Source organism: Lithobates pipiens, unplaced genomic scaffold, assembly GCF_037356315.1.
Source record: "Lithobates pipiens isolate NorthernLeopardFrog02 unplaced genomic scaffold, aLitPip1_a1.2 Scaffold_47, whole genome shotgun sequence".
Taxonomy (NCBI): domain Eukaryota; kingdom Metazoa; phylum Chordata; class Amphibia; order Anura; family Ranidae; genus Lithobates; species Lithobates pipiens.
In genome coordinates, this window is record NW_027507871.1 from 1,356,718 (window position 1) to 1,384,191 (window position 27,474).

Consider the following 27,474-nt stretch of genomic DNA (forward strand, 5'->3'; position numbering starts at 1 on the left):
AGTTAATTGGGGTTTCTTGCAGTGATGTCACGCCTTTGATCTACATATCAATGATATATTCATCTTGTGCTTGAAAATATCACCAAATAATAAAAACAACTTATTTGTTGTTACAAAAACTGTACAAAGTTACAGCAAAAAAATAAAATAAAAGATGTTTTAAATCTAATTTGCATAGAAAAGTATAAATTCCTACAATGTCCCACCAATCAGCACTTCACTAGTTGTAATGGATGGGGGAGGTGTCTCTTTCTTGTATTGTACTCATTGTGTGAGTTCATTGATGGCGTTTGGGTTGTTCTCAATGTGTTTTTTGTGGATCAGCTTCATCAGGAGGTGCAGAGACCATATCTATAGATCTCATATGAGAATAAATAAATAAAAATTCTTAATGAAATATGATATTGATATTTTATTAATGAGTATTTTGTCCGTTCTGATATATCTTTAGATGCGCTCTGTGCTGATTTCATTGATATTAGGGGTTGTGCTCAACATGTTTCTGTGGATCAGCTTCATCAGGAGGTGTGGAGAACATATCTGAAGATCTCATATGAGAATAAATAAACAAAATCCTTAAAGTGGATGTAAAGCCGCTCTCATCCTTTCTAAACGACTGCCATAGTGGTTATCTGTAAGGATAGACACGCCTCCTGCATGTATTCTTACTTGTCATATGTCTCCCCTCTGTCTGCCATGAGACCCGAAAAACTGCAGATTCTGTGGGCGGGTCTGTTGTCCGGAGCTCGGTGGGTGGAGTCGTGATGTCAGTAAATTTCCCACTCACCTCTACACTCCCCTTGTCAACATGCATTTTCTCCTGTGTATTTCTTACACTGAACTTCTGCTATGATCAGTAACGTCCAGTCAAAACCCAGAAAAGTCCCCACATGACTTCAGCATGTCCAATCATGCTAAGGTGTGGAGCAGCCAATCCTGGGAGAGCTGGAGAAGAAAGGAGAGGGATGGGAAGTACACAGAATGCCTCTCTCACTGCCAAGAAGGGCAAGCCAACAACCAAGATGGCAGAAGAACACCTGTGCGCAGGCCTCCCGCAAGAAGAGTCATCTGGCGCACACGCGTGCACAGATGCGCGATAGACAGTGTGCGAACACACGCGGCAGTGCGCGCATTGTGCCAACTCTTGGCATCAGATGTGCTATTTAAAGGAGACTGATACCCAGGCCTCTTGCTGTGCGGTCTGCAGCGTTTTCTGGAAACCCCTGCTACCTGTTTGTTCCTGCTTACCTGTTCCTGTTTGACTCGGCTTGTTCCTGACGATCCCTGACGATCCCCGCCTTCTGCCTGCCTTTGATCCCGGCTTGTCCTGACTACACTTCTGCCCCTCCCCCGGTCTGCCTGCTGCCTGCCTGCTACCGACCCGGCCTGTACCACGACTTTGCTTCTGCCTCTGAACTTGTACCTGACCCGCCTGCCTGCTACCGACCCGGCCTGTCTTCACCTGCTAGTGCTCCGATCTACAGGACACCTCCCTCTCTGACTGCTGTGTCTGGCTTCCAGTCGTTCCCGTCTTCAGTCAGCTTGCAGCTCCAGCCATCTTCTGCTTCAGCAGCATCTTCGCAAAGCCTTTGGAAAGCACAGCTCGGCTCCAGCACCCGGGTTCCTGCCAGGCACTTGTGCCAATCTGTACTCCCGAGCCTCCTGCAGGAGAGACCTCTCCCTGCACATCGGGCTCCACCACCAGGTATGTGACACTCATGCATGAGATATGTAAATCACCCGTCACTCACAGCAAGGGGGAGAAGCTGACTCCTATCTCTGTCTGTCAGTTTTTATCTCACTGAGAAAAGATAAGAGGATTGCGCAGAGCTGGATTAACTCTTTGTGGCAAGACTGGGCACAGATGACATGACATCCTATGCTGTACTAGGTGCAAGACTTAAAAAATATCGGGTTTATATCCACTTTAATGAAATATAATATTGATATTTTTTTAATGAGTATTTTGTCTATTCTGATATATCTTTAGATGTGTTCTCCACATCTTGTGATGACGCAGATTCACAGGTCTGCGGAACGCATTGCAAACTACCCATAATCCACCTCTGAAAATCAGCAGGATATAGGAATGATAGAACTCTTCTATAGGTGACGATTTGTGAAGTGCTGACTGGTGGGACATGGAAGGTCCTATAGGGGGGAGTATATATTGTATATTCACACCTTATCCTGGTTTATGTGATTTGTACAGTTTTTGTATTAACCCCCCTGGAGGTATTCCCGAGTCTGGCTCGTGGTGAAAATTCAGTACCATTAGCGGTAACCCCCGAGCCAGACTCGGGATCGCATCGCCGGATCCAGGATGAGTTTACTTACCTTGTCCCCTGGATCCAGCGATGTCTCCCCGCACTACGAGCGGCTCGTCCTCCGCTCGATGCGAGCGATGCGACGCACGGGGGCGGAGAACAGCGCCAAATTCAAAAAGTAAAACGCACACATTACATACAGTATAATGTAATCTTACAGATGGCATCGCTGTATGTAATTATGTCACATCCCCTTTGTCCCTCGTGCTCTGCCCAGTGCCCGGCATGCCGTTTTATATTATAAATTATTGTCCATAGCAACCAAAACTGTCCCTTTACATCAAAAGAGGTTTTAGACCAGCTAGAAAACAGCGATAATAAATTAGAATCACTCGCGGAATTGAGCGATTTGTGTGGAGATCCGTCATCAAATACTGAAAAGTAACAACAGCGACAATTCTGCAACTCAGCAAATTTCAGTGTTTTTGATTTGATTACATTATTGAATCATTTTTATGATATTATTATTTGGTATAATTATTTATAGTTATTTATTATATTATAATTTATGATTTCATTTTTCAAAATTTATCATACCCGGGATGTCTGCTAGACTCTGGTTTGGAGAGATTTAAGTGAATTATTTCTAAAGCCTCATACAGACGTTCAGACTTTGTACAAACTTTCCTGTGGATTTTTGTACAAAGGGCGTCGGCCGTGAACTTGTATTGCATACACACAGCAGGACTTTTTCAGCCAACTTTCACCAAACCACATGGGTTTTTACCGCCACCTTTGGTCAACTTCTGTATTGTCTGATCTTTTGCATTGGTTCTGAGCATGTACAAAAGTCCGATGGTTTTCTGTACACACGATCGGACTTTGCTCCATCGGACTTTTGTTGCCAGAAAGTTTGTCCGGTCGCACAGCCAAGAAAAGTCAGATGAAAACCGAAAAAGTTTGTCCAGAGGAGCGTACACATGGTGTTGCTCCAAAACAGCTAATTTGCATGTTTGTTCTCAAAAAGTCCGATCGTGTGTGCGGGTCTTAAGAATTACAGGCCTACAATATAAAACGCCAAATTTCCATGCAAAATAACGGTACCGCTTTCAGCACCTAAAATCTGAAATAATCGTCCCGCCAGGGAGGTTAATAAATAAAACATTTGTAGTGATTTGGAGGATATTATTGAAGCACCTAAAAAGTCTCAGGAATTGTCTCCATAATGTTCTTACATTTTATTTCTTTTTCTTCTCTCACTTCATATGACGGGTGACAGGTCCTCTTTGCAGCTTTTTTTTCTGGCTGTTTGTCAGGAAAATAATCGTCGGTGGCTCGTCAGTACTCTCTGCCTACGCTCGTCACTATTTCCTCAGTCACGGTGATTCATCGACAATTTGCCAAGCTCACGCCTGGCAGCGCACTGAGCTGGTCCCCTTGGCTTCCCCTCTTGCTCAGGATTTCGGGCACCTAAAGCCGCATGTAATACATTACAGCAAAATCTGAAATTCTGAGGAATAATACAAGAAAATCCGAGTTGAACTTTATTATTTGTTTGTGCATGGGAATATTTTGCAGTCTGCAGGTGGCGCTCTACTCTTCTTTTCACATATTTTCCTTTATCTTATTGGATCCTTTATGGATAGGGAAGTCCCCCATTAAGGGACAGCTATGTAGTCAGGTAGGGTCGCCACGTCATCCCTTTAATCCAGGACACATATGAATTAATTACACGGGATCTGAGGGAGATTTAATGCAGGTGAGGCACCAAGTGAGTTTAATTACCACCTTAATCTGCCACAGAAGCCGTGTAATTACTGTGTGTCCCGGATTAAAGGGATGAGGTGACAACCCTAGACTGTGACACCCACCTTTCCTAGGATCCATTTCCGAGTCTTCTTTCTGAACTTCGGAACTTCCAGATATCCCCCGTCCTGACTGATCTCTGCTTGAATAGTGATGCCAGCTGGGGGTTAGCATTTGGGGGTGTTGCTACTGCTTAGCTGAACCCCCAATGCTTCCAGTGTGTTACTCACCTTCACTTCCTGGGCATGAGAATGAAGGCATCTCCAACATAAACCATCCAGCCAGTGTAGCACAGACCCCAGGGCGGGCTGGCTGTTTGATCCCGGGTTCCATCCCCTGATAGGGACGCGGCAGCCAGGCACACGGTACTTCACAGTCACTGGCAGATTATTTTCTGGATTGGGGTGAGCCTCAGGCTTCTCCAAGAATGCAGCAGAGGACACTTACAACTAATCCGCTTCTTCAGGGTACAACCACCCTCATGAATTCAGAATGTAAGAGAAGAACAATGCAGGGGACTCCTTGGCAGAGGTAAAATCTGAAATGTAGAGAGCTCTCCCAAGGTGGCAAGGATAGTCTCTAAGATCCTTGAGGTAAGTGCTCGCTGTGTCCAGGGTACTGTCATGCTTCCTGTAGTACCAGCCAGCCTCTGTACTGGGTGCCTCCTGCCTGGATGCTCTACATGCGCCCAGCATTGCTTCAGGGTGCTCTGGACAAGGGTCCCCAAGCTGGAGCTGGGGCTACAAAAAGGATTTCTTCTGTCTTTTAGATATCAGCCCCAGAGGACCTCAGGCTGGATTTTCTTCCCCCAGGCACAAAAGATGGCTGTTCTAGGTCCCAGATTATTTATTCCTCTCTCAGCCCCCTGCTGGTCACTCTCCTGACCTGGGATTGGCTGAGGCTGTATGAATATTCAGGCCCGGTCCTGCCTATCCCACTAACTATATTTCAAGAACATATTGGAATGCAGGGAGAAGTAGTTGAACCTGCACCAGCGGAATCCAGAACAGCCAAAAGCAATTGAGTACTACTCCCCTGCTACAGGGGAACCAAAAACTACATTTACTTCAACTATAGCAACCTACCTAGAAGGGTAGGTAGGAGGTTTTAACCCTTCTCTACTCTGTCCAAAACTGAAACAAAGTTTTCGGGTAGACCTGGACTTTACATCAAACAGAAATTCTGTTTGGTGTTTTTGGGTAAACCATCATGCTCTGGGAATCCTTTGCCATTAGGGATGGGTGACAAAGGGGACGTTTTCTTGAAGATATTAAAAAAATGTATCTACTTTTATTTACTAAATATTAAAAAAAATCCATTTGTATTAATCTTCGTTTTCATTAGAGTGTGTGGGGCTTTTTGTTGTACTCAGAGTCGTTTAGTTAATTTTGCATTCTTTGCATTCATTTTTTATTTTTCCTTTTTTTTTTTATTCCACTGCCTGTTTTTTTTTGGTTTCTCTAAAAAAATGAAATAATGAGGATAATGAGGGTCTGGTTTCTTCCACAAGAACAGATCCCGAATAGCTGAAAGGAGCTTCCATAACCCTCAGGAGCCATTTAAAGCCCCCTGCGCCCTTACAAACCACTTTCATTTCCCAATCTCCTCCTTGCACTCCCGTGTTCCCCAATCTCCTCCTTGCACTCCCGTGTTCCCCAATCTCCTCCTTGCACTCCCGTGTTCCCCAATATTCTCCTTGCACTCCCGTGTTCCCCAATCTCCTCCTTGCACTCCCGTGTTCCCCAATCTCCTCCTTGCACTCCCGTGTTCCCCAATCTCCTCCTTGCACTCCCGTGTTCCCCAATCTCCTCCTTGCACTCCCGTGTTCTCCAATCTCCTCCTTGCACTCCCGTGTTCCCCAATCTCTTCTTTGCACTCCCGTGTTCTCCAATCTCCTCCTTGCACTCCCGTGTTCCCCAATCTCCTCCTTGCACTCCCGTGTTCCCCAATCTCCTCCTTGCTCTCCCGTGTTCCCCAATCTCCTCCTTGCACTCCCGTGTTCCCCAATCTCCTCCTTGCACTCCCGTGTTCCCCAATCTCCTCCTTGCACTCCCGTGTTCCCCAATATTCTCCTTGCACTCCCATGTTCCCCAATCTCCTCCTTGCACTCCCGTGTTCCCCAATCTCCTCCTTGCACTCCCGTGTTCCCCAATCTCCTCCTTGCACTCCCGTGTTCTCCAATCTCCTCCTTGCACTCCCGTGTTCCCCAATCTCTTCTTTGCACTCCCGTGTTCTCCAATCTCCTCCTTGCACTCCCGTGTTCCCCAATCTCCTCCTTGCACTCCCGTGTTCCCCAATCTCCTCCTTGCTCTCCCGTGTTCCCCAATCTCCTCCTTGCACTCCCGTGTTCCCCAATCTCCTCCTTGCACTCCCGTGTTCCCCAATCTCCTCCTTGCACTCCCGTGTTCCCCAATATTCTCCTTGCACTCCCGTGTTCCCCAATCTCCTCCTTGCACTCCCGTGTTCCCCAATCTCCTCCTTGCACTCCCGTGTTCCCCAATATTCTCCTTGCACTCCCGTGTTCCCCAATCTCCTCCTTGCACTCCCGTGTTCCCCAATCTCCTCCTTGCACTCCCGTGTTCCCCAATCTCCTCCTTGCACTCCCGTGTTCTCCAATCTCCTCCTTGCACTCCCGTGTTCCCCAATCTCTTCTTTGCACTCCCATGTTCTCCAATCTCCTCCTTGCACTCCCGTGTTCCCCAATCTCCTCCTTGCACTCCCGTGTTCCCCAATCTCCTCCTTGCTCTCCCATGTTCCCCAATCTCCTCCTTGCACTCCCGTGTTCCCCAATCTCCTCCTTGCACTCCCGTGTTCCCCAATATCCTCTTTGCACTCCTGTGTTCCCCAATCTCCTCCTTGCACTCCCGTGTTCCCCAATCTCCTCTTTGCACTCCCGTGTTCCCCAATCTCCTCCTTGCACTCCCGTGTTCCCCAATCTCCTCTTTGCACTCCCGTGTTCCCCAATCTCCTCCTTGCACTCCCGTGTACCCCAATCTCCTCCTTGCACTCCCGTGTTCCCCAATCTCCTCCTTGCTCTCCTGTGTTCCCCAATCTCCTCCTTGCACTCCCATGTTCCCCAATCTCCTCCTTGCACTCCCATGTTCCCCAATCTCCTCTTTGCACTCCCGTGTTCCCCAATCTCCTCCTTGCTCTCCTGTGTTCCCCAATCTCCTCCTTGCACTCCCATGTTCCCCAATCTCCTCCTTGCACTCCCATGTTCCCCAATCTCCTCTTTGCACTCCCATGTTCCCCAATCTCCTCCTTGCTCTCCCATGTTCCCCAATCTCCTCCTTGCTTTCCCATGTTCCCCAATCTCCTCTTTGCACTCCCGTGTTCCCCAATCTCCTCTTTGCACTCCCATGTTCCCCAATCTCCTCCTTGCACTCCCGTGTTCCCCAATCTCCTCTTTGCACTCCCGTGTTCCCCAATCTCCTCCTTGCACTCCCGTGTACCCCAATCTCCTCCTTGCACTCCCGTGTTCCCCAATCTCCTCCTTGCTCTCCTGTGTTCCCCAATCTCCTCCTTGCACTCCCATGTTCCCCAATCTCCTCCTTGCACTCCCATGTTCCCCAATCTCCTCTTTGCACTCCCATGTTCCCCAATCTCCTCCTTGCTCTCCCATGTTCCCCAATCTCCTCCTTGCTTTCCCATGTTCCCCAATCTCCTCTTTGCACTCCCGTGTTCCCCAATCTCCTCTTTGCACTCCCATGTTCCCCAATCTCCTCTTTGCACTCCCGTGTTCCCCAATCTCCTCTTTGCACTCCCATGTTCCCCAATCTCCTCCTTGCACTCCCGTGTACCCCAATCTCCTCCTTGCACTCCTGTGTTCCCCAATCTTCTCCTTACACTCCTGTGTTCCCCAATATCCTCTTTGCACTCCCGTGTTCCCCAATCTCCTCCTTGCACTCCCGTGTTCCCCAATCTCCTCCTTTCTCTCCCGTGTTCCCCAATCTCCTCCTTGCACTCCCGTGTTCCGCAATCTCCTCCTTGCACTCCCGTGTTCCCCAATCTCCTCTTTGCACTCCCGTGTTCCCCAATTATCTCAGAATTTTCTAACCTCCTTTCAGCCAGATACTGGTGAGATCTGTGATTGTGTGATTATCTTTTCTTACAACAATCTGAAAGCTGTGCACATCATTTCTTACGCACACGCATGCGCTCGGCTCTCTTGAGTGTAAAGTTTGCCATGACATAGTTGCCAAGTGTTTTAGATTCAGTTCCACCATTACGGTGCACAGGCAGTCCTTCTCTACTGGGCTTGATGGGGTCAGTAGGGGGGCCCAGCAGGAGCTGTATATGAGCAGCCCCAGCGAGCTCAGGTTAGCAGCATCTAAGGAGGGGACATGCTCTTCTAAGGCAGGGGCATGCTCTTCTAAGGCGGGGGCATGCTCTTCTAAGGCGGGGGCATGCTCTTCTAAGGCAGGGGCATGCTCTTCTAAGGCGGGGGCATGCTCTTCTAAGGCGGGGGCATGCTCTTCTAAGGCGGGGGTATGCTCTTCTAAGGCGGGGGCATGCTCTTCTAAGGCAGGGGCATGCTCTTCTAAGGCGGGGGTATGCTCTTCTAAGGCGGGGGCATGCTCTTCTAAGGCGGGGGTATGCTCTTCTAAGGCGGGGGCATGCTCTTCTAAGGCAGGGGCATGCTCTTCTAAGGCGGGGGCATGCTCTTCTAAGGCGGGGGCATGCTCTGGCGGTGGGGGCATGCTCTTCTAAGGCGGGGCATGCTCTTCTAAGGCGGGGGCATGCTCTTCTAAGGCGGGGGCATGCTCTTCTAAGGCGGGGCATGCTCTTCTAAGGCAGGGGCATGCTCTTCTAAGGCAGGGGCATGCTCTGGCGGTGGGGGGGGGGGGGGGGTACTGTGGTCCCAGTGGCTACAAAGCTGAGCTACAGACTGAAGGGGCGCAACAAGCGGGTATTTTACCTCACCAACAACAGCATGGAGGTGCTCTGACATCTGATCTGCTCAGCCTTTTCCGCTGAGCCCAGAAATATGTTCAGTACTGATTGGGGGGGGGGGGGGGGCAGGCACTGTAAGGTAAGGCTGTACCGCTCATGGTGGCCCTTTTTGTACAACATGATGTTTATTAACGTCCCCTCACCAGGATCTAATCTAGAAACTGTGGAGGAGAAGCAGGTAAGGCGATTGGGAATTAGCGCGGTGCACCATCAACAGTGTCAGCCAATGAGAATCCCCCTTCCCATGGTCTGAATGAACAGAGCAGACATGAATGGCGTATAATTCTGTGATGTGGAAATCTCAGTCATAAATAAAAAGCATCACTGGGCGATTATCTCCTTCTGTGGTCATCTTATCACCAATGCTTGTCACACGTCTGGATTATATCATTACATTTCCCCAAAACCTGCAACTAGTTACACTTTGCTAAATCTTTCCTCCTTTAGCGGCGCCAAACACCAGATACAATCCTGGAAAAGTTCCACCGCGGTCTGCAATGCGTTCTTAACACTCTTCCTGAACAACAATCCACCCCATTTCCCCTAAACATCTTCCTCAGCTGGCTGATCGCCGTCACATTGTTTCATTTCCTAACGATGATGAATGGCAATAAGTTTGGATTCTGTAGAAGAGAGAAGCTCCAGGCTTTGTTTTGTATCCATGGCCACACATTGGGCCACACATTGGGCCACGCATTGGGTCACGCATTGGGCCACGCATTGGGCCACGCATTGGGTCACACATTGGGCCACGCATTGGGCCACACATTGGGCCACGCATTGGGCCACGCATTGGGCCACGCATTGGGCCACACATTGGGCCACACATTGGGCCACGCATTGGGCCACGCATTGGGCCACGCATTGGGCCACACATTGGGCCACATATTGGATGTTTTCACCACATGCTGTTATAATGTCCTAAATCTTAAATCCTTCGCCCCGCAGGTTGACTGACTACCAACTGAATGCCGGATATTCTCGATGGCCTACTAAAGTCAGCGAGGTAAGGAAGTGTTCTGAAGGCAAGAAATGCAGTTATTTTATGACTCCATCCTTTCCAAGGTGTCACGCTCTCACAGCTAGACTCTGACTAGACAAAATCCTCAGAGAACAATGGGGGGGCCCCTAAAGGTTGCACATCTTGTAGTCCAGGACTGGTGAGTAGAGTGACCACCTCAGCCCGGACTCGAACCAGGCCACACTCCCAACGCGTTTCACTCCGCCCCCCGGAGCTTAGTCATGGGGATCACCACTGCAGGACACCTAGATGTGTGACTTTTAGGGGCCACCCCATTGTTCTCTGAAGCCTTACAGGAACCAGGACAGGTTCCATCCCCTGTCAGCACTCTAGAAGCATTGATTACATACCCCTTACCACCGAGCCATTTCCTAGACAAAATATTCTCTTCTCTAATTTCTGCAGAATCTGGAAAGACAGATAACGGGAGATTCTGATATCTCACCACTTGGCAGTTCCAAGAAAATTCAATCCTAAAGCAACAAAATTGTCAAAATTGACGATGTTCTTTAAGAGCCGGTTCATACTGGTCCGACATGCGCTCCGACACAAGTCGCATGTCATGTCAAAATCAATGGTTCTCTATGAGAACCGTCTTAACTGGTCTGACTTGTCCAACTTCCTGCACTACTTTGGTCCAACTTGGGCATAATTTCAGTCCATTGATTTGTATGGAAGTCGGGATCATCATCTTAACTTATCCGACTTGTGGCGTGCGACTTGTGCTCTGAGGATCTTCGTATGAACCTCACGCCGAATTTATCAAAAAAAAAAAAAAAAAGTCGTACGACTTCTGTTCTGACTTTGCCCTGTGACTTCCATATGACTTCAATGAACGGCACCCGACTTTGAGATGATTGCGACTTGTCCTTTGACCAATCAAAACATTTGGTGGGGGGGAACCTGTTTTTTTTTTTTTTTTATGAATGCAAAGTGAGGATTCCTCCATACCAGAAGAAAAGGAATTGTTTTGATTGGTCAAAGGACAAGTCGCAATCATCTCAAAGTCCTTCATTGAAGTCGCATGGAAGTTGCAGGGCAGAGTCGGATCAGAAGTCGTACAACTTTTCTGTCGGATCAGTGTGAATCTAAAGGAGGAGTCACCAGTGCGTATCAAGTTCAGATATTAAAAACACTAGGCCTGGCCCCCTTCGACCTGGCCCCCTGCGACCTGGCCCCCTGTGACCTGGTCCCCCACAACCTGGCTCCCTGTGACCTGGTCCCCCGCGACCTGGTTCCCTGTGACCTGGTCCCCCGCTACCTGGCTCCCTGTGACCTGGCCCCCCATGACCTGGCTCCCTGTGACCTGGCCCCCCATGACCTGGCCCCCTGCGACCTGGTCCCCCGCAACCTGGCTCCCTGTGACCTGGTCCCCCACGACCTGGTTCCCTGTGACCTGGTCCCCCGCTACCTGGCCCCCTGCGACCTGATCCCCCACGACCTGGTTCCCCGTGACCTGGCCCCCTGCGACCTGGCCCCCTGCGACCTGGCCCCCTGCAACCTGGTTCCTTGTGACCTGGCCTCCCATGACCTGGCCCCCTGCAACCTGGTTCCTTGTGACCTGGCCTCCCATGACCTGGCCCCCTGCAACCTGGTCCCCCGCAACCTGGCTCCCTGTGACCTGGCCCCCCATGACCTGGCTGCCTGTGACCTGGCCCCCATGACCTGGCCCCTGAGACATGCATAAGACCATTAAACATTTATACTGAAGTCCTTCTCAAAACAACATTTATATAACAACCCTTTTTATGGTACTTTCCACATTGTTGGATAAAATGCCCAATGGGCTCTTTCTTGTTCAGCTTCCAGGTTTTATTGTCAAAGCTTACCTGAAGAATCTGATTGGTTCCCATGCTCAGCTGCACCAGATTCTACAGTTTTAGTAAATCTCCCCCATAGTTCCTCAGATGGTCCAGGCATGTCTTCCCAACACAGTAAATATGTCTGCCATATGGCACCATCAGTGTTGTGTATGTTGTCCAGCCATAGCCCTGAACATGAGAAATGTGGCAGCAATACTGATTAAGAATCCATTAATCCAAAACAGGGCTCAGTACTCAGCCACCCAAGAACCCCGATGGTGGCCCCAGTGCAGGCCACGGGAGATCTGGGGAAGTCATTAGGGGGTCTGACCGGTTTCGCTGGTCAAGACGGATACATCAGAGGCAATACGATTCAGACATTCATTCCACAATTCACATCTCTGCTCAAGAAACAGGACGTTGTGTAACCCCCCCCCCCCTCCATCAACCCCCCCCCTCCATCAACCCCCCCCCCCCGTTCACCTTCACACACATGGTGGATCTCCATGACATTTGTAGGACTCAGCCCATGGTAAGTAACCTTCCCCCATGACAGGCAAACCCTCTCTAAACCCCATCCCCCATTAACAACGACTGGACTAGATTTGGAGTAAATGGCCGTCAGGCCTAAACTTTATTAACAAAATATCATTTTAATAAAATTCCATAAACTGTTTAAATACTATAAACATTCCCAGCCTTTCCAAGGGGTCATGGGTACGTAGCATCACAACATACCGGTCACTGTGAACAAGTTCAACTTTAACCTCTTGACCTCCAGACGGCAACCCCTGTCTCGGAGGCTATAACCAACTCTAGCAGTGACCTACCCTTTTAAACCCTTCCAGGTTAACCCCTCGTAACCTGGAAGTACATTAAACCACCCCCATCCCATGGATGGGTACAACAGGCTTTTACCTGTACCTCACTTCCTCTTCTAAAGCCCCAAGGACCGCCCAACGGATCACACTCTGATACACCTGGACCCAACCTGGTGGGTGGGGATCGCTTCTTCCTCCGCTCTCGGAATGCTAGCATTACACGCCGCTAGCACGTAGGAACGCCGTGACTCCGCCCACCCCTTTCTTAAAGCGCCCAACCACCCTATCTTCAAACGGCAACTGTGCAGTCCAGCACATGTCATGCCGCCCCTACGCTTACCCCCCTGTGGTTGTCAGCTGCAGGACCTCTTTCCATCCCACTAATAAGTGATAAGTTCTCTGAATGTTCCTATATAACAAAAAAGGGCCCATTGGGCGTTTTATCCCGCGATGTGGAAAGTACCATAAAAAGGGCCGTCATATAAATGTTGTTTTGAGAAGGACTTCAGTATAAATGTTTATGGCTTTTATGCATGTTTAAGATACACGGGGGCAGTGGCGGCCCATCTATTAGGGGCACCACCCCCTATATGAATGGCATGAAGCTATCCATGGCCACCCCCTATTCATGCGTCTTTCAGGACTCCGGGCGCAGGAATTACAGCAGCCGGGCCTCTATAAGGCTTCAAAATAGGGTGGGCTGGGGTCGCAGAGAATGTGACTGGAGCCCACATAGGTGTGTTACAAACAGAGAATGAATATTCGTTGTTGAAACACTGACCCTCAATCCGGCCAACCAGAAGTGGGTGTGGGACCCGTTTTCTGGTTGGCCAAAAAGTGAAGCCACCGCCACTGTCGCCATGATGGCCAGTAGAGAGCAGTCGCCGCTGAGCAGGGGAAGACGTGGGTGATGAGGTGAGTGCTATTCGATTGACCGGGAGGGGGGGTGCCATACTGTTTTCCTGACCCCCCCCCCCAAAAAAAAATTCCACTGCCCACCATCCATGTTGGTCTTTCCATTTATGGAAATGCAAAGGGAGAATTAGGAACATGCAAAGGTGGTCAGGATCACCCCAAATTCAAACGGGGTGTGATACAGGAACCATGGCGAGGAGAAATGGTCATTGAAGTCCTCAAGAAGTGTAAGAAGAAATACCACCAAGATCTATCCATCCATCCATCCATCCATCCATCCATGAAATAAGACCATTGGGGGGACTCGTCCTTTCTGTAATGTCTTTCTGAACATGACGCATTGTTTCTTGTTACAGGACTGGGTGCTCCACACATTGACCCAATCCAACCTGACCGAAAGGTGAGGACATTTAACCATTTCTCTTCTCTTCTCTTCCTTTCCCCTCCCCTCCTCTTACATATAATTACATAGTAGGTGAGGTTGAAAAAACACACAAGTCCAACCTATGTGAGTGATTATTTGTCAGTATTACATTGTATATCATGTATGTTGCGGTCGTTCAGGTGATTATCTAATAGTTTCTTAAAACTATCGATGCCCCCCACTGAGACCACCACCTGTGGAAGGGAATTCCACATCCTTGCCACACTTACAGTAAAGAACCCTCTACATAGTTTAAGGTTAAACCTCTTTTCTTCTAATTTTAATTAGTGGCCACGAGTCTTGTTACACTCCCTTCTGCGAAAAAGTTTTCTTCCTATTGTGGGGTCACCAGTCCGATATTTATATATTGTGGGGTCACCAGTCCGGTATTTATATATTGTGGGGTCACCAGTCTGGTATTTATATATTGTGGGGTCACCAGTCTGGTATTTATATATTGTGGGGTCACCAGTCCGGTATTTATATATTGTGGGGTCACCAGTCCGGTATTTATATATTGTGGGGTCACCAGTCCGGTATTTATATAATGAAATCATATCCCCTCTCAGGCGTCTCTTCTCCAGAGAGAATAAGTTCAGAGCTCACAACCTTTCCTCATAACTAATATCCTCCAGACCCTTTATTAGCTTTTTTGTCCTTTGTAGTCGCTCCATTTCCAGTACATCCTTCCTGAGGGCTGGTGCCCAGAACTGGACAGTATACTCCAGGTGCGGCCGGACCAGAGTCTTGTAGAGGGGAGAATTATCCTTTTATCTCTGGATCCCTTTTTAATGCCAATATTCTGTTTGCTTTGTTAGCAGCAGCTTGGCATTGCTGAGCCCATCATCTACTAGGACCCCCAGGTCCTTCTCCATCCTACATCCCCCCAGAGGTTCCCCCCAGTCTATAGATTGCATTCACATTTTTGCCACCCAAATGCATTATTTTACATTTTTCTACATTGAACCTCATTTACCATGTACCTTCTTGCAAGGTTTCCACATCCTGCAGAGAAGTTATTTCCCTGCTTAGCTTAGAATCGTCCACAAATACAGAGATTGAACTGTTTCCCCCATCCCCCTCCTCCAGGTCATTTATGTACAAATTAAATAGGATTGGTCCCAGCACAGAACCCTGGGAGACCCCACTACCCCCCCCCCCCGACCATTCCGAGTACTCCCCATTTATCACCACCCTCTGTACTCGCCCTTGTAGCCAATTTTCAATCCATGTACTCTCCCTATGGTCCATGCCAACGGGCCTTATTTTATACAGTAAACATTTATGGGGAACTGTGTCAAATGCTTTTGCAAAATCCAGATACACCACGTCTACGGGCCTTCCTTTATCTAGATACACCACGTCTACGGGTCTTCCTTTATCTAGATACACCACGTCTACGGGCCTTCCTTTATCTAGATACACCACGTCTACGGGCCTTCCTTTATCTAGATACACCACGTCTACGGGCCTTCCTTTATCTAGATACACCACGTCTACGGGCCTTCCTTTATCTAGATACACCACGTCTACGGGCCTTCCTTTATCCAGATACACCACGTCTACGGGCCTTCCTTTATCTAGATACACCACGTCTACGGGCCTTCCTTTATCTATATACACCACATCTAATGGCCTTCCTTTATCCAGATACACCACGTCTACGGGCCTTCATTTATCTAGATACACCACGTCTACGGGCCTTCCTTTATCCAGATACACCACGTCTACGGGCCTTCCTTTATCTAGATACACCACGTCTACGGGCCTTCATTTATCTAGATACACCACGTCTACGGGCCTTCCTTTATCTAGATACACCACGTCTACGAGGCCTTCCTTTATCCAGATACACCACGTCTATGGGCCTTCCTTTATCCAGATACACCACGTCTACGGGCCTTCCTTTATCCAGATACACCACGTCTACGGACCTTCCTTTATCCAGATACACCACGTCTACGAGGCCTTCCTTTATCTAGATACACCACGTCTACGAGGCCTTCCTTTATCTAGATACACCACGTCTACGGGCCTTCCTTTATCCAGATACACCACGTCTATGGGCCTTCCTTTATATAGATACACCACGTCTACGGACCTTCCTTTATCCAGATACACCACGTCTACGGGCCTTCCTTTATCCAGATACACCACGTCTACGGGCCTTCCTTTATCCAGATACACCACGTCTACGGACCTTCCTTTATCCAGATACACCACTTCTACGAGGCCTTCCTTTATCTAGATACACCACGTCTACGAGGCCTTCCTTTATCTAGATACACCACGTCTACGGGCCTTCCTTTATCCAGATACACCACGTCTACGGACCTTCCTTTATCTAGATACACCACGTCTACGGGCCTTCCTTTATATAGATACACCATGTCTACGGGCCTTCCTTTATCCAGATACACCACGTCTACGGGGCCTTCCTTTATCTAGATACACCACGTCTACGGGTCTTCCTTTATCTAGATACACCACGTCTACGGACCTTCCTTTATCTAGATACACCACGTCTACGGGCCTTCCTTTATCCAGATACACCATGTCTACGGGCCTTCCTTTATCCAGATACACCACGTCTACAAGCCTTCCTTTATCCAGATACACCACGTCTATGGGCCTTCCTTTATCCAGGTACACCACGTCTACGGGGCCTTCCTTTATCTAGATACACCACATCTACGGGCCTTCCTTTATCTAGATACACCACGTCTACGGGTCTTCCTTTATCTAGATACACCACGTCTACGGGCCTTCCTTTATCCAGATACACCACGTCTATGGGCCTTCCTTTATCCAGATACACCACGTCTATGGGCCTTCCTTTATCCAGATACACCACGTCTACGGGCCTTCCTTTATCCAGATACACCACGTCTACGGGCCTTCCTTTATCCAGATACACCACGTCTACGGGCCTTCCTTTATATAGGTACACCACGTCTATGGGCCTTCCTTTATCTAGATACACCACGTCTACGGGTCTTCCTTTATCTAGATACACCACGTCTACGGACCTTCCTTTATCTAGATACACCACGTCTACGGGCCTTCCTTTATCCAGATACACCACGTCTACGGACCTTCCTTTATCTAGATACACCACGTCTACGGACCTTCCTTCATCTAGATACACCACATCTATGGGCCTTCCTTTATATAGATACACCACGTCTACGGACCTTCCTTTATCTAGATACACCACGTCTACGGGCCTTCCTTTATCCAGATACACCACGTCTACGGGCCTTCCTTTATCCAGATACACCACGTCTACGGGCCTTCCTTTATCCAGATACACCACGTCTACGGACCTTCCTTTATCCAGATACACCACGTCTACGAGGCCTTCCTTTATCTAGATACACCACGTCTACGAGGCCTTCCTTTATCTAGATACACCACATCTACGGGCCTTCCTTTATCCAGATACACCACGTCTATGGGCCTTCCTTTATATAGATACACCACGTCTACGGGCCTTCCTTTATCCAGATACACCACGTCTACGGGGCCTTCCTTTATCTAGATACACCACGTCTACGGGTCTTCCTTTATCTAGATACACCACGTCTACGGACCTTCCTTTATCCAGATACACCACGTCTACAGACCTTCCTTTATCCAGATACACCACGTCTATGGGCCTTTATTTATCTAGATATACCACGTCTACGGGCCTTCCTTTATCTAGATACACCACGTCTATGGGCCTTCCTTTATCTAGATACACCACGTCTACAGACCTTCCTTTATCTAGATACACCACGTCTACGGGCCTTCCTTTATCTCTTCGCTTCCCCTTCCCTTCCCTTCCCCTTCCCTCTCTTCTCTCTTCCCTTCCCCTCCCCTATCTAATTTGTAGTAGATAATGTTAGAGGAATTCCAGGTATGGATATTTTATAAATAGTTCCCTTGATCCAGCTTGGACGAATGTAACTCTGTATCTATCATACATGGCGGGTGCCTCTGGAAGCTGTAAATCACTTAAAGCAGAACTCTACCCATAACAACTTTTTAATAAATAATGTTCTTTTTAGCAAAGAAAATCCATTCCACAATAATAATTCTGCTGTGTGCTATAAGTTGCCTCCAGCATTGCTCCTGTTTCTTTTTGCTCAATAATTGGTCCCACCAATGAGCCGATAGTGTGATGTGTGGTGATTGGTTCTCCAGAGAGGCGGGAGACCTCCAATTCTAGGACCTTCTAATCACAATTTATACAACCCAATCCTAATCCAATGGAATTTGGTGTTTGCAGAGACGGGGTGGCAAAACTCAACTTCTACTTCCAAGAGATGAATTATAAAACCATCCAGGAATCGCCGACAATTAACGTAAGTTTGAATTTATTTTAGATTTGTTAGTGATAAGATTTCCGTATTATAATAACGGGGGGGATAAGAGAGAGAGAGCTCTCTATATTATGTGAATAATGACAGAACTCTGGTCGGCCGCACTCCAAGGCTAAAACAATGCTTTATTGAAATAATATTTAGGACACAGCAAATGACATCACAGCAAAAGATACTAACAGTTGACGCGTTTCGCACTATGGCTAGTGCTTACTCATATATATATATGGCAAAGGCGTCCAACTTACCTGGTGAGTCGTGACTTGAGATTCCCCAGAGGAGGATGAACACATTGTTGGGATTTGGAGCACTGACACTTTTTTTTTGCACTATTATCAGCATAAGCACTTGTATTTATATCGTACTATTGTCACTTTATTTAATAATTCTTTATCTATATTTTAGATATTTTTTTATCTTCATATTTGATTATTTAATAATGCACTGAAAATGATGATATCTTTTGTCACTTTACAAATGTAAAATCCTCGGTACATCGCTATTCATGAGGGAAAAGAATAAACTGTTCAATCACAATTTTTTTAAATTTGCGCATTCCTGACACCCCCCAGGCTGTGCCCCCTGTGTCCTGTGCGCATGCGCAGGATGATGTCTTGTCCCGTCTGCCAAGTAACAGGCCGGAAACCCGGAACCCAGGGAGAAGACGAGGTGGGAAGGGGAGGAGACTCATGCAGATGACAGAGGAAGGAGGTGTGAGGGGAGGAGTCTAATGTAGATAGCAGAAGAAGGAGGGGGAGGAGTCTCATGCAGATAGCAAAGAAAGGAGGGAAGGGGGAGGAATAGGAGTCTCATGCAGATAGCAGAAGGAGGGGGAGGAGTCTCATGCAGATAAGGGAGGGGGAGGGGTCTCATGCTGATAGCAGAGGAAAGAGGGGGAGGGGAGGAGTCTCATGCAGATAGCAGAGGAAGAAGGGGGGGAGTCTCATGCAGATAGCAGAAGGAGGGGGGGAGTCTCATGCAGATAGCAGAAGGAGGGGGAGGAGTCTCATGCAGATAGCAGAAGGAGGGGGAGGAGTCTTGTGCAGATAAGGGAGGGGGAGGGGTCTCATGCTGATAGCAGAGGAAGGTGGGGGAGGGGGAGGAGTCTCATGCAGATAGCAGAGGAAGAAGGGGGGGAGTCTCATGCAGATAGCAGCAGGAGGGGGGAGTCTCATGCAGAAGGAGGGGGAGGAGTCTCATGCAGAAGGAGGGGGAGGAGTCTCATGCGTGATAAGGGAGGGGGAGGGGTCTCATGCTGATAGCAGAGGAAGAAGGGGGAGGAGTCTCATGCAGATAGCAGAGGAAAGAGGGGGAGGGGTCTCATGCAGATAGGGGAGGGGTCTCATGCAGATAGCAGAGGTGGGAGTGGGAGGAGTCCCATGCAGATGGGGAGGGGGAGGAGTCTCATGCAGACAGAGGAAGGAGGCAGCAGACTGAGACAAGTACACACTATAGAGGGATGTGCTTTGTTCACATTTCATGTCCATTTGATGGACTTGTGTCTTTTTCAACCTCACCTACTATGTAACTATATGTCCGAGGTTTACAACCACTTTAAAGTTTATTTAAGGGCCACCAGAAGGGGGGGGGGGGGGGTTAAGGAGACCAAGCAGGAGAGTAATATGGGGTCTTCCATTGATGACATTTCCTTCGGTTGCCTGCTTGCCATTCTGATCCTGTGACTTTTAGATTCTAGTGACCCTGAAGAAGAACGCAGATAGCATGGAAGTTGGCACAAATGTGCTGAATTGTAAGTCTGGTAACTTGCTGCACATTGTCATCGGCACGTTGTACACTTGCAGAGAACAAATTAAACAAAGGAATCACATAGTGCATTCCAATGGTAAATATAGAAGAGCGAAGGCTAACCCTGGGTGGCTAAACCATAATGTAAAAAGTCTCATTAAAGAGAAAAAAAGGCGAGGAGGTGTGAACAAATTCTGTAAGGGTGCTTCTCTCCAACACTCCGACTGCCAAACTATCCTGACGGTCTCCAGGCTTGAACCTCGTACCTCATACTGACCGGCATCGATAGGGGAACACACCGGGAACCCAGCAATGGTGAAGTACGGCCCAAGTATGGATTCTACACCCAAGTTCGCCCACGAGGACTCCCAATATGGCGCCCACTCGGGAACGGAGCGGTGCGCCACTTCTGCTCCTCCAGACTGTAAGTGGACCAAGGGGGATACTGACTGGCTGGATCTGACTGATTCTCTGGTAAATCCCCTGCCCTCTCCCCAGTCAGATTCCGAAGAGAGCGGCTCCAGTACACAGGCCGGAGAATCTACACTGCTGCAGATTATAGACACAATTAAAAGCTGCCATGCTGCCCTATCCACGCAGATTGAAACCAGCAGGCTGGACTTTGCTCTCCTCAGATGATGTACAGAAGGTGAGACAGAGACAGAGGGTCACACAGACTGAACAGCGTATAAGTGCGGTGGAAGATGACCTCAACCCTCTGTTAGTGCAAGTGAGAGATATGTCGGCAAACAAGTCCCAGGAAGCCAAACTGGGAGATATGGAGGACAGACTTCGAAGGAACAACCTCAGATTCCTAGGATTTCCAGAAGGTGCAGAGGGAAAGAATCCTCAGGAGTTCCTGCTGTCCTGGCTCAAACAAACCTTTGAAGCTGACAGTTTCTCTCATGTTTGCCATAGAATGGGCACACAGGGTTCCCCCGAGAGCAGATATCCCAGACCCATGCTGGCCCGCTTTCTGTACTTCAGAGATAAGGAGACCATTCTACGAAAAGCCCGCAACTTACCTGAATTGATGCATAATAGCAATCGCATCACCACTTTTCTCTGCAGCCACGCAGAAGCAGCGAACGGCCTTCCAAAGTGTAAAGCAGTGCCTGAGGGAACGCAGCCTGCCATACAGTATGCTTTACCCGGCTAAGTTGAGAGTCGTGAACAAAGGGCAGACACAATTCTTCCTGTCACCCAAAGAAGCCAAACCGCTGGCGGGAATCATTGAGAATCATGTCCGACTGGTGCAGGAAAATTACCCCCCCTTAGGGAGACTTTGCTGTTTGGGGTGAAAGCCTGCAAGAAGTTTGGGTGGTAGAGCCCGACCTGCAGGAAGAGACCTCTCTTGTGGCTCCGACTCGAGGGCCCTGGTAGAGTATACAGGTAGCACAAGAATCTGGAGTGGCACGAGTGCCTGGCAGGATCAACAGCAGCAGAGGGGTCTGGAGCCCAGGAAGAACTTGTAGCAGGCCCCCCAGCTGGATCAGGAGATGGCTGGGACCAGGAAGGAACAGGATCAGCAGGCAGGTGCAGCAAGCTGGAGCAGAGCAGCAGGTGGGTAGCCGGACCTGGAACACCGATGCAGGAACTCAGGCAGAAGCAGGACTTCAGGTAGGAGCTGGAACCACAACTGGAGGTAGAGCAGCAGACGGGCACCAGGAACAGGATGCTGGCAGCAGAGCAGTCAGACAAGCCGGGTCAGAGGTCAGGCGGTCAGCAAAGGTACCAAGGATCAAGCAGCTGGATAGTCGGACAAGTCGGGTCGATAAACAGGCAGGCAGCAGAAGTACCGAAGGATAAGTTGAGGGGAAGTCAGACAGGCCGGGATCAGATGCAGGTGGATAGCAGGAGTGGTAGGTAGACAAGCCGGGTCAAACAAGTCACAGAAGGCAGGTTCTCAGAATCAGGATACTCGCACGCTGTAGATCAAACAGCAAGAACTGGATGTGACAGACTGAGTTAAATAGCCCGCCTGGCGCCAACAGGCGCACGCACGCGCACAGGCGCGCACACGTGAACGCGTGGCGGAAGGTCCAGACTGATTCCTGCTGGCAGGATCTTCCTGACATTGGGGCTGCAGGCAGGGTGGGGGGAATGGGTGTTAGGATCCTCAGTCCTGGATCCGGGAACGGTTATGTTTGTTGTTTGTTTTTTGTTTGGTTTTCTCTCGATTCTTTTCTCATAAGTCTCCAGTGAAAGCGGGCTCTGACCAACGATCTCCTGGATATACTCTTCATATCGGTCGAACAACTGACCATGGAAGTCATGCAAATGTTTACGCTAATGCTATAATATGTGTGATACTATATTACCCACGTAGGGGGGAAGTGCAATCTACATGTGTATCTTCTGCCTGAGGAGTTCTCTGCCCACACTGTACCCATATATACACAATCCTCTAGATCTAATTTTATGGGAATGCCCCTATGCAGACCCTTAATCTCCTCTCCTGGAATGTGAGAGGGTTCAATTCCAAGATCAAGAGAGCCCCAGTCTTGAAATATATCCTAAAGGGTAAGCCGCACATCATATTTCTCCTACAATCACGTTTGGTGGGTTCCTATGCCCCGTACACACGAGAGGGATTAAGTCTGACAGACCTCCAAAGGAGTTCCGCCGGAGTTCCGCCGGAGTTCCGACGGAGTTCTGGCGGACTTTTCGACCGAACGGACTTGACCACACACCATCACACCAAACTCCGACGGAGTCGAACGTGATGACGTACGACTGGATTCGACGTAGGAAGTTCCTAGACAGTAGCCAATAGCTGCCCTAGCGTCGGTTTTAGTCCGTCGGAGTAGCACACACACGAGCGGATTTTTCAAAGGGGACCGGGTCCGGCGGAGTTCCGTCGGGAAAATTTAAAGCATGCTTCATTTCTAAAGTCCGTCAGACTTTATGCCCCGTACACACGAGAGGGATTAAGTCTGACAGACCTCCAAAGGAGTTCCGCCGGAGTTCCGACGGAGTTCTGGCGGACTTTTCGACCGAACGGACTTGACCACACACCATCACACCAAACTCCGACGGAGTCGAACGTGATGACGTACGACTGGATTCGACGTAGGAAGTTCCTAGACAGTAGCCAATAGCTGCCCTAGCGTCGGTTTTAGTCCGTCGGAGTAGCACACACACGAGCGGATTTTTCAAAGGGGACCGGGTCCGGCGGAGTTCCGTCGGGAAAATTTAATGCCCCGTACACACGAGCGGACTTTTCGACATCCAAACTCCGACGGACTGAGTCCGGCGGACTATCCGATCGTATGTGGGCTGCAACGGACTTTAGCGAAGCTAAAGTCTGACGGACTTTAGAAATGAAGCATGCTTTAAATTTTCCCGACGGAACTCCGCCGGACCCGGTCCCCTTTGAAAAATCCGCTCGTGTGTGTGCTACTCCGACGGACTAAAACCGACGCTAGGGCAGCTATTGGCTACTGTCTAGGAACTTCCTACGTCGAATCCAGTCGTACGTCATCACGTTCGACTCCGTCGGAGTTTGGTGTGATGGTGTGTGGTCAAGTCCGTTCGGTCGAAAAGTCCGCCAGAACTCCGTCGGAACTCCGGCGGAACTCCGGCGGAACTCCTTTGGAGGTCTGTCAGACTTAATCCCTCTCGTGTGTACGGGGCATAAAGCATGCTTCATTTCTAAAGTCCGTCAGACTTTAGCTTCGCTAAAGTCCGTTGCAGCCCACATACGATCGGATAGTCCGCCGGACTCAGTCCGTCGGAGTTTGGATGTCGAAAAGTCCGCTCGTGTGTACGGGGCATTAGCTTCGCTAAAGTCCGTTGCAGCCCACACACGATCGGATAGTCCGCCGGACTCAGTCCGTCGGAGTTTGGATGTCGAAAAGTCCGCTCGTGTGTACGGGGCACAAGACACTGGTTCTGCATAGGGCTTTTATAGGTAGAGCGTTCCACTCCACGTATTCCAGCTATGCTAGGGGGGTGTCTGTTCTTATATCCAAATCCTTAATGTACGCTACCAAGACAGTGAAATTGGACCCTTTTGGTAGGTTTGTGACCTTGGTATTGATTCTTAATGACCAACCATATACCTTCGTATCCCTGTATATACCACCTCCATTTACAGTGGGGGGTATGGGAGATAGTGATGGCGGAGGTGCTTCAGATGGCGGAGGGACCTATTGTTTTTGGCAGGTGATCTGAACGCAGTACTATTGCCTGACAAAGATAGGTTCGGGGTGGCGACTGTGGGAGGATCCCCATTGGAAGCCTGGGTGAAACCTTTTGATTTGGTGGAAACACCCTGATGCCAAGGAGTACTCTTGTTATTCCTCTACATTTAATACTCTCTCTAGGTTAGACATGTGCTTTGTGTCCAGATAACTGCTACCAAAGGTGAGAACAAAAAACAGGAAAAGACAGGCGCCTCTGAGTATATATCAATAAACAATGTATTAAGTTTGCGCACCGCGGCTGTCATGACCGTCCTGGCGATCCGATCGCACATGGGAGATCTGCCCGTAGAGGCCTGTTGTTGAGAACTTGTCGTTTCCCTTTAGCGCGTGTTAACGCGAACGGATGCACGCGGGTGCGCAGGGTCACGAACGGACGCATGGCCACTCGCGGGGGCACGCAGACTCATCGTGCGACCGCTTTGGCGCCCTAAAAGGTTCTTAAGGACTCTGCCTCCGCTTCCCTCTTGCTGTCCAGTCTACAGCGTGTTCGGAGATTCTGTTACCTGTTGCTTTGATTCCTGTGACCCGGCCTGTTCTTGACCATGTTCGTTTGCTGCCTGCTACCGACTACCTGCCTGTCTGACCACGTCTCTGCCTCTACCCTTGTACCGTTGTTGTCTGCCTGCTGCCAACCTGGCCTGTACCCGACTCTGCTGTTACCTGCCGATCCGTTCAGATTTCCAGTACCTGCTATCACCGCTGACGACCTCCAGCCGTTCCTGTCTTGATCTGCCTGAGCCTGCTGTCTCCTGCTGACGATCGTCTGCTATTCTAGTCCACCTGCCAGGGCTTGCTGCCACCTGCCGACTGTCACCAGCCGTTCTTACCTGCTGTCTGTGTTGCTGCTGACTGTCCGGACCTGCCTTCACTTGCCAGGCACTTGTGCCCTCTGAACTTTTGAGTCCCTGTTACCACCCTCAGGGGTTCTTGAGCCAGAGGCTACGAGAGGCCGCTCCCTGCATTCTGGGCTCGCTTACCAGGTACGTGTCAGCGGCGCAAAGTTGATGACGTCAGAGATTATGCGACGCGTTTCCGAGTATACGAGCCGTGGATGGAAGCACGGCGGCACTCCTTTATCAAGCATACAAAGCAGCTGCTTTCATCCAGGATTGGAGACAAAGCCTTCTTACTATACAAGAGTCTGGCTGGGACTAGTAGTTCTTCTTCTTGAATGCTTCTCTGCTATCCTTCATGTGAGTGGATATTTTGTTTTTAATAAATTTGTTTATTGATATATACTCAGAGGCGCCTGTCTTTTCCTGTTTTTGTTCTCAGCTTCTACTGGACTTGGCTTCTGGTCCTGCTCACGGCAGCCCTGACTGATCATTATATGTCTATGGGTCACACAGACATTGTTCCCCATGCCATATTGTTTCCTACACCAGATTGGACTATAGAAGGAACCTTTTTAAAATATTAAGGTACTGCGGCATGATTTGCGCCTTTTTCACTTGTTACAAGTTACCAAAGGTGAGTGCTTCGAGAGGTCCACTGCAACATCCATTAATAACTTTTGGATAGAAAATAGAGGGGAGTCCCCGGTGGGGATTACCTGGGATGCGTTCAAGGCCACACCCAGGAACTCCATCTCAGGAATGATCAAACTGCTCCAATCAGACAGGGGCTGGAAGATATTCGGGAATCGGAGCAGATAGCTACAGAGGCTGAAGTGGATTACATTAAAAACCCTAACCCTGATACGCATAGGATATGGAGGGAGAGTATACGTCAACTGGACTTAGTTTTAGTGGAAAAAAACGCAGAAAAAAATTACTTTACCAATCACAAGGAATCTTTAAATTTGGGGACAAAAACCGTAAACTACTAGCCTTCCTAGCCCATTCACACCAAGCACAGATTATAGACACAATTAAAAGCTGCCATGCTGCCCTATCCACACAGATTGAAACCATCAGGCTGGACTTTGCTATCCTCAGATGATGTACAGAAGGTGAGACAGAGGGTCACACAGACTGAACAGCGTATAAATGCGGTGGAAGATGACCTCAACCCTCTGTTAGTGCAAATGAGAGATATGTCGGCAAACAAGTCCCAGGAAGCCAAACTGGGAGACATGGAGGACAGACTTCGAAGGAACAACCTCAGATTCCTAGGATTCCCGGAAGGTGCAAAGGGAAAGAATCCATAGGAGTTCCTGCTGTCCTGGCTCAAACAAACCTTTGAAGCTGACAGTTTCTCTCATGTTTGTCATAGAACGGGCACACGGGGTTCCCCCGAGAGCAGATATCCCAGACCCATGCTGGCCCGCTTTCTGTACTTCAGAGATAAGGAGACCATTCTACGAAAAGCCTGCAACTTACCTGAATTGATGCACAATAGTAATCGCATCTCCATCGCCGACCTCTATCCCATGCATCTATGATGTGAACATGAAACTTTGCACGTCACATACGGAGATAGCTGAGGCCTTTGTGTCATTTTACTCTCAACTGTATGCCTTAATGGCAGACTATGGGAAGGAGGAGATACAAGGCTATTTACCCCCAATACCCCTACTGGAGCTCACGGGAGAAGGGGCGGAAGAACTTGACTTCCCCATTACAGTAGAAGAGGTTATATCGGCCATACGATCCCTAAATCCAAATAAAACCCCAGGAATGGTTGGCCTTCCAGTTGAGTGGTATGACACGTATACTAATAGCGTGGCACCTAAATTACTAGAAATGTACAAAGACGCATATGGTAGGGTTCCCAAGTCTATGAGAGAGGCACTTATAGCCGCACAAGAACCATGACCTATGTGAATCATACAGGCCAATATCCCTTCTTAAAGTAGATGCAAAAATATTAGCTAAACTAATGGCCAAATGATTAAATAAGGTGATTGGCTCTCTGTTATCCACCCGGATCAGACAGGTTTCATACCTGAAAGGTCGACGGCCATAACTCTGCGTCACCTCTTTACTATTGTGCAGTCAGAGGGCCCCACCCCGGACACCCGAGTAGTGGTGTCACTCGAGACGCACAAAGCGCTCGATTCTATAGAATGGGCATATCTCATAGCGGTCCTTGAGAGCTTGGGTTTTTGTCCTAGATTTATAACGTGGGTCAAAATACTGTTGAAAATTTAATAAAATGTACCCTTTTAAAAAAAAAAAAGAGAAAAAAAGGTCTTTAAAAAAT

At 48.9% G+C, this 27,474-nt stretch overlaps 1 protein-coding gene across 1 annotated transcript in view; it reads left to right on the forward strand.

Annotated features, from left to right (window-relative positions):
• The window catches only part of SCNN1A (sodium channel epithelial 1 subunit alpha), a 166,631-nt gene that overhangs the window by 122,506 nt on the left and 16,651 nt on the right, over positions 1-27,474 (forward strand). The window contains exons 10-12 of the mRNA XM_077467097.1: positions 9,975-10,032; positions 13,942-13,985; positions 18,283-18,358. Coding sequence (XP_077323223.1) covers positions 9,975-10,032; positions 13,942-13,985; positions 18,283-18,358 — 178 coding nt within the window. The remainder of the gene's footprint in view (positions 1-9,974; positions 10,033-13,941; positions 13,986-18,282; positions 18,359-27,474) is intronic.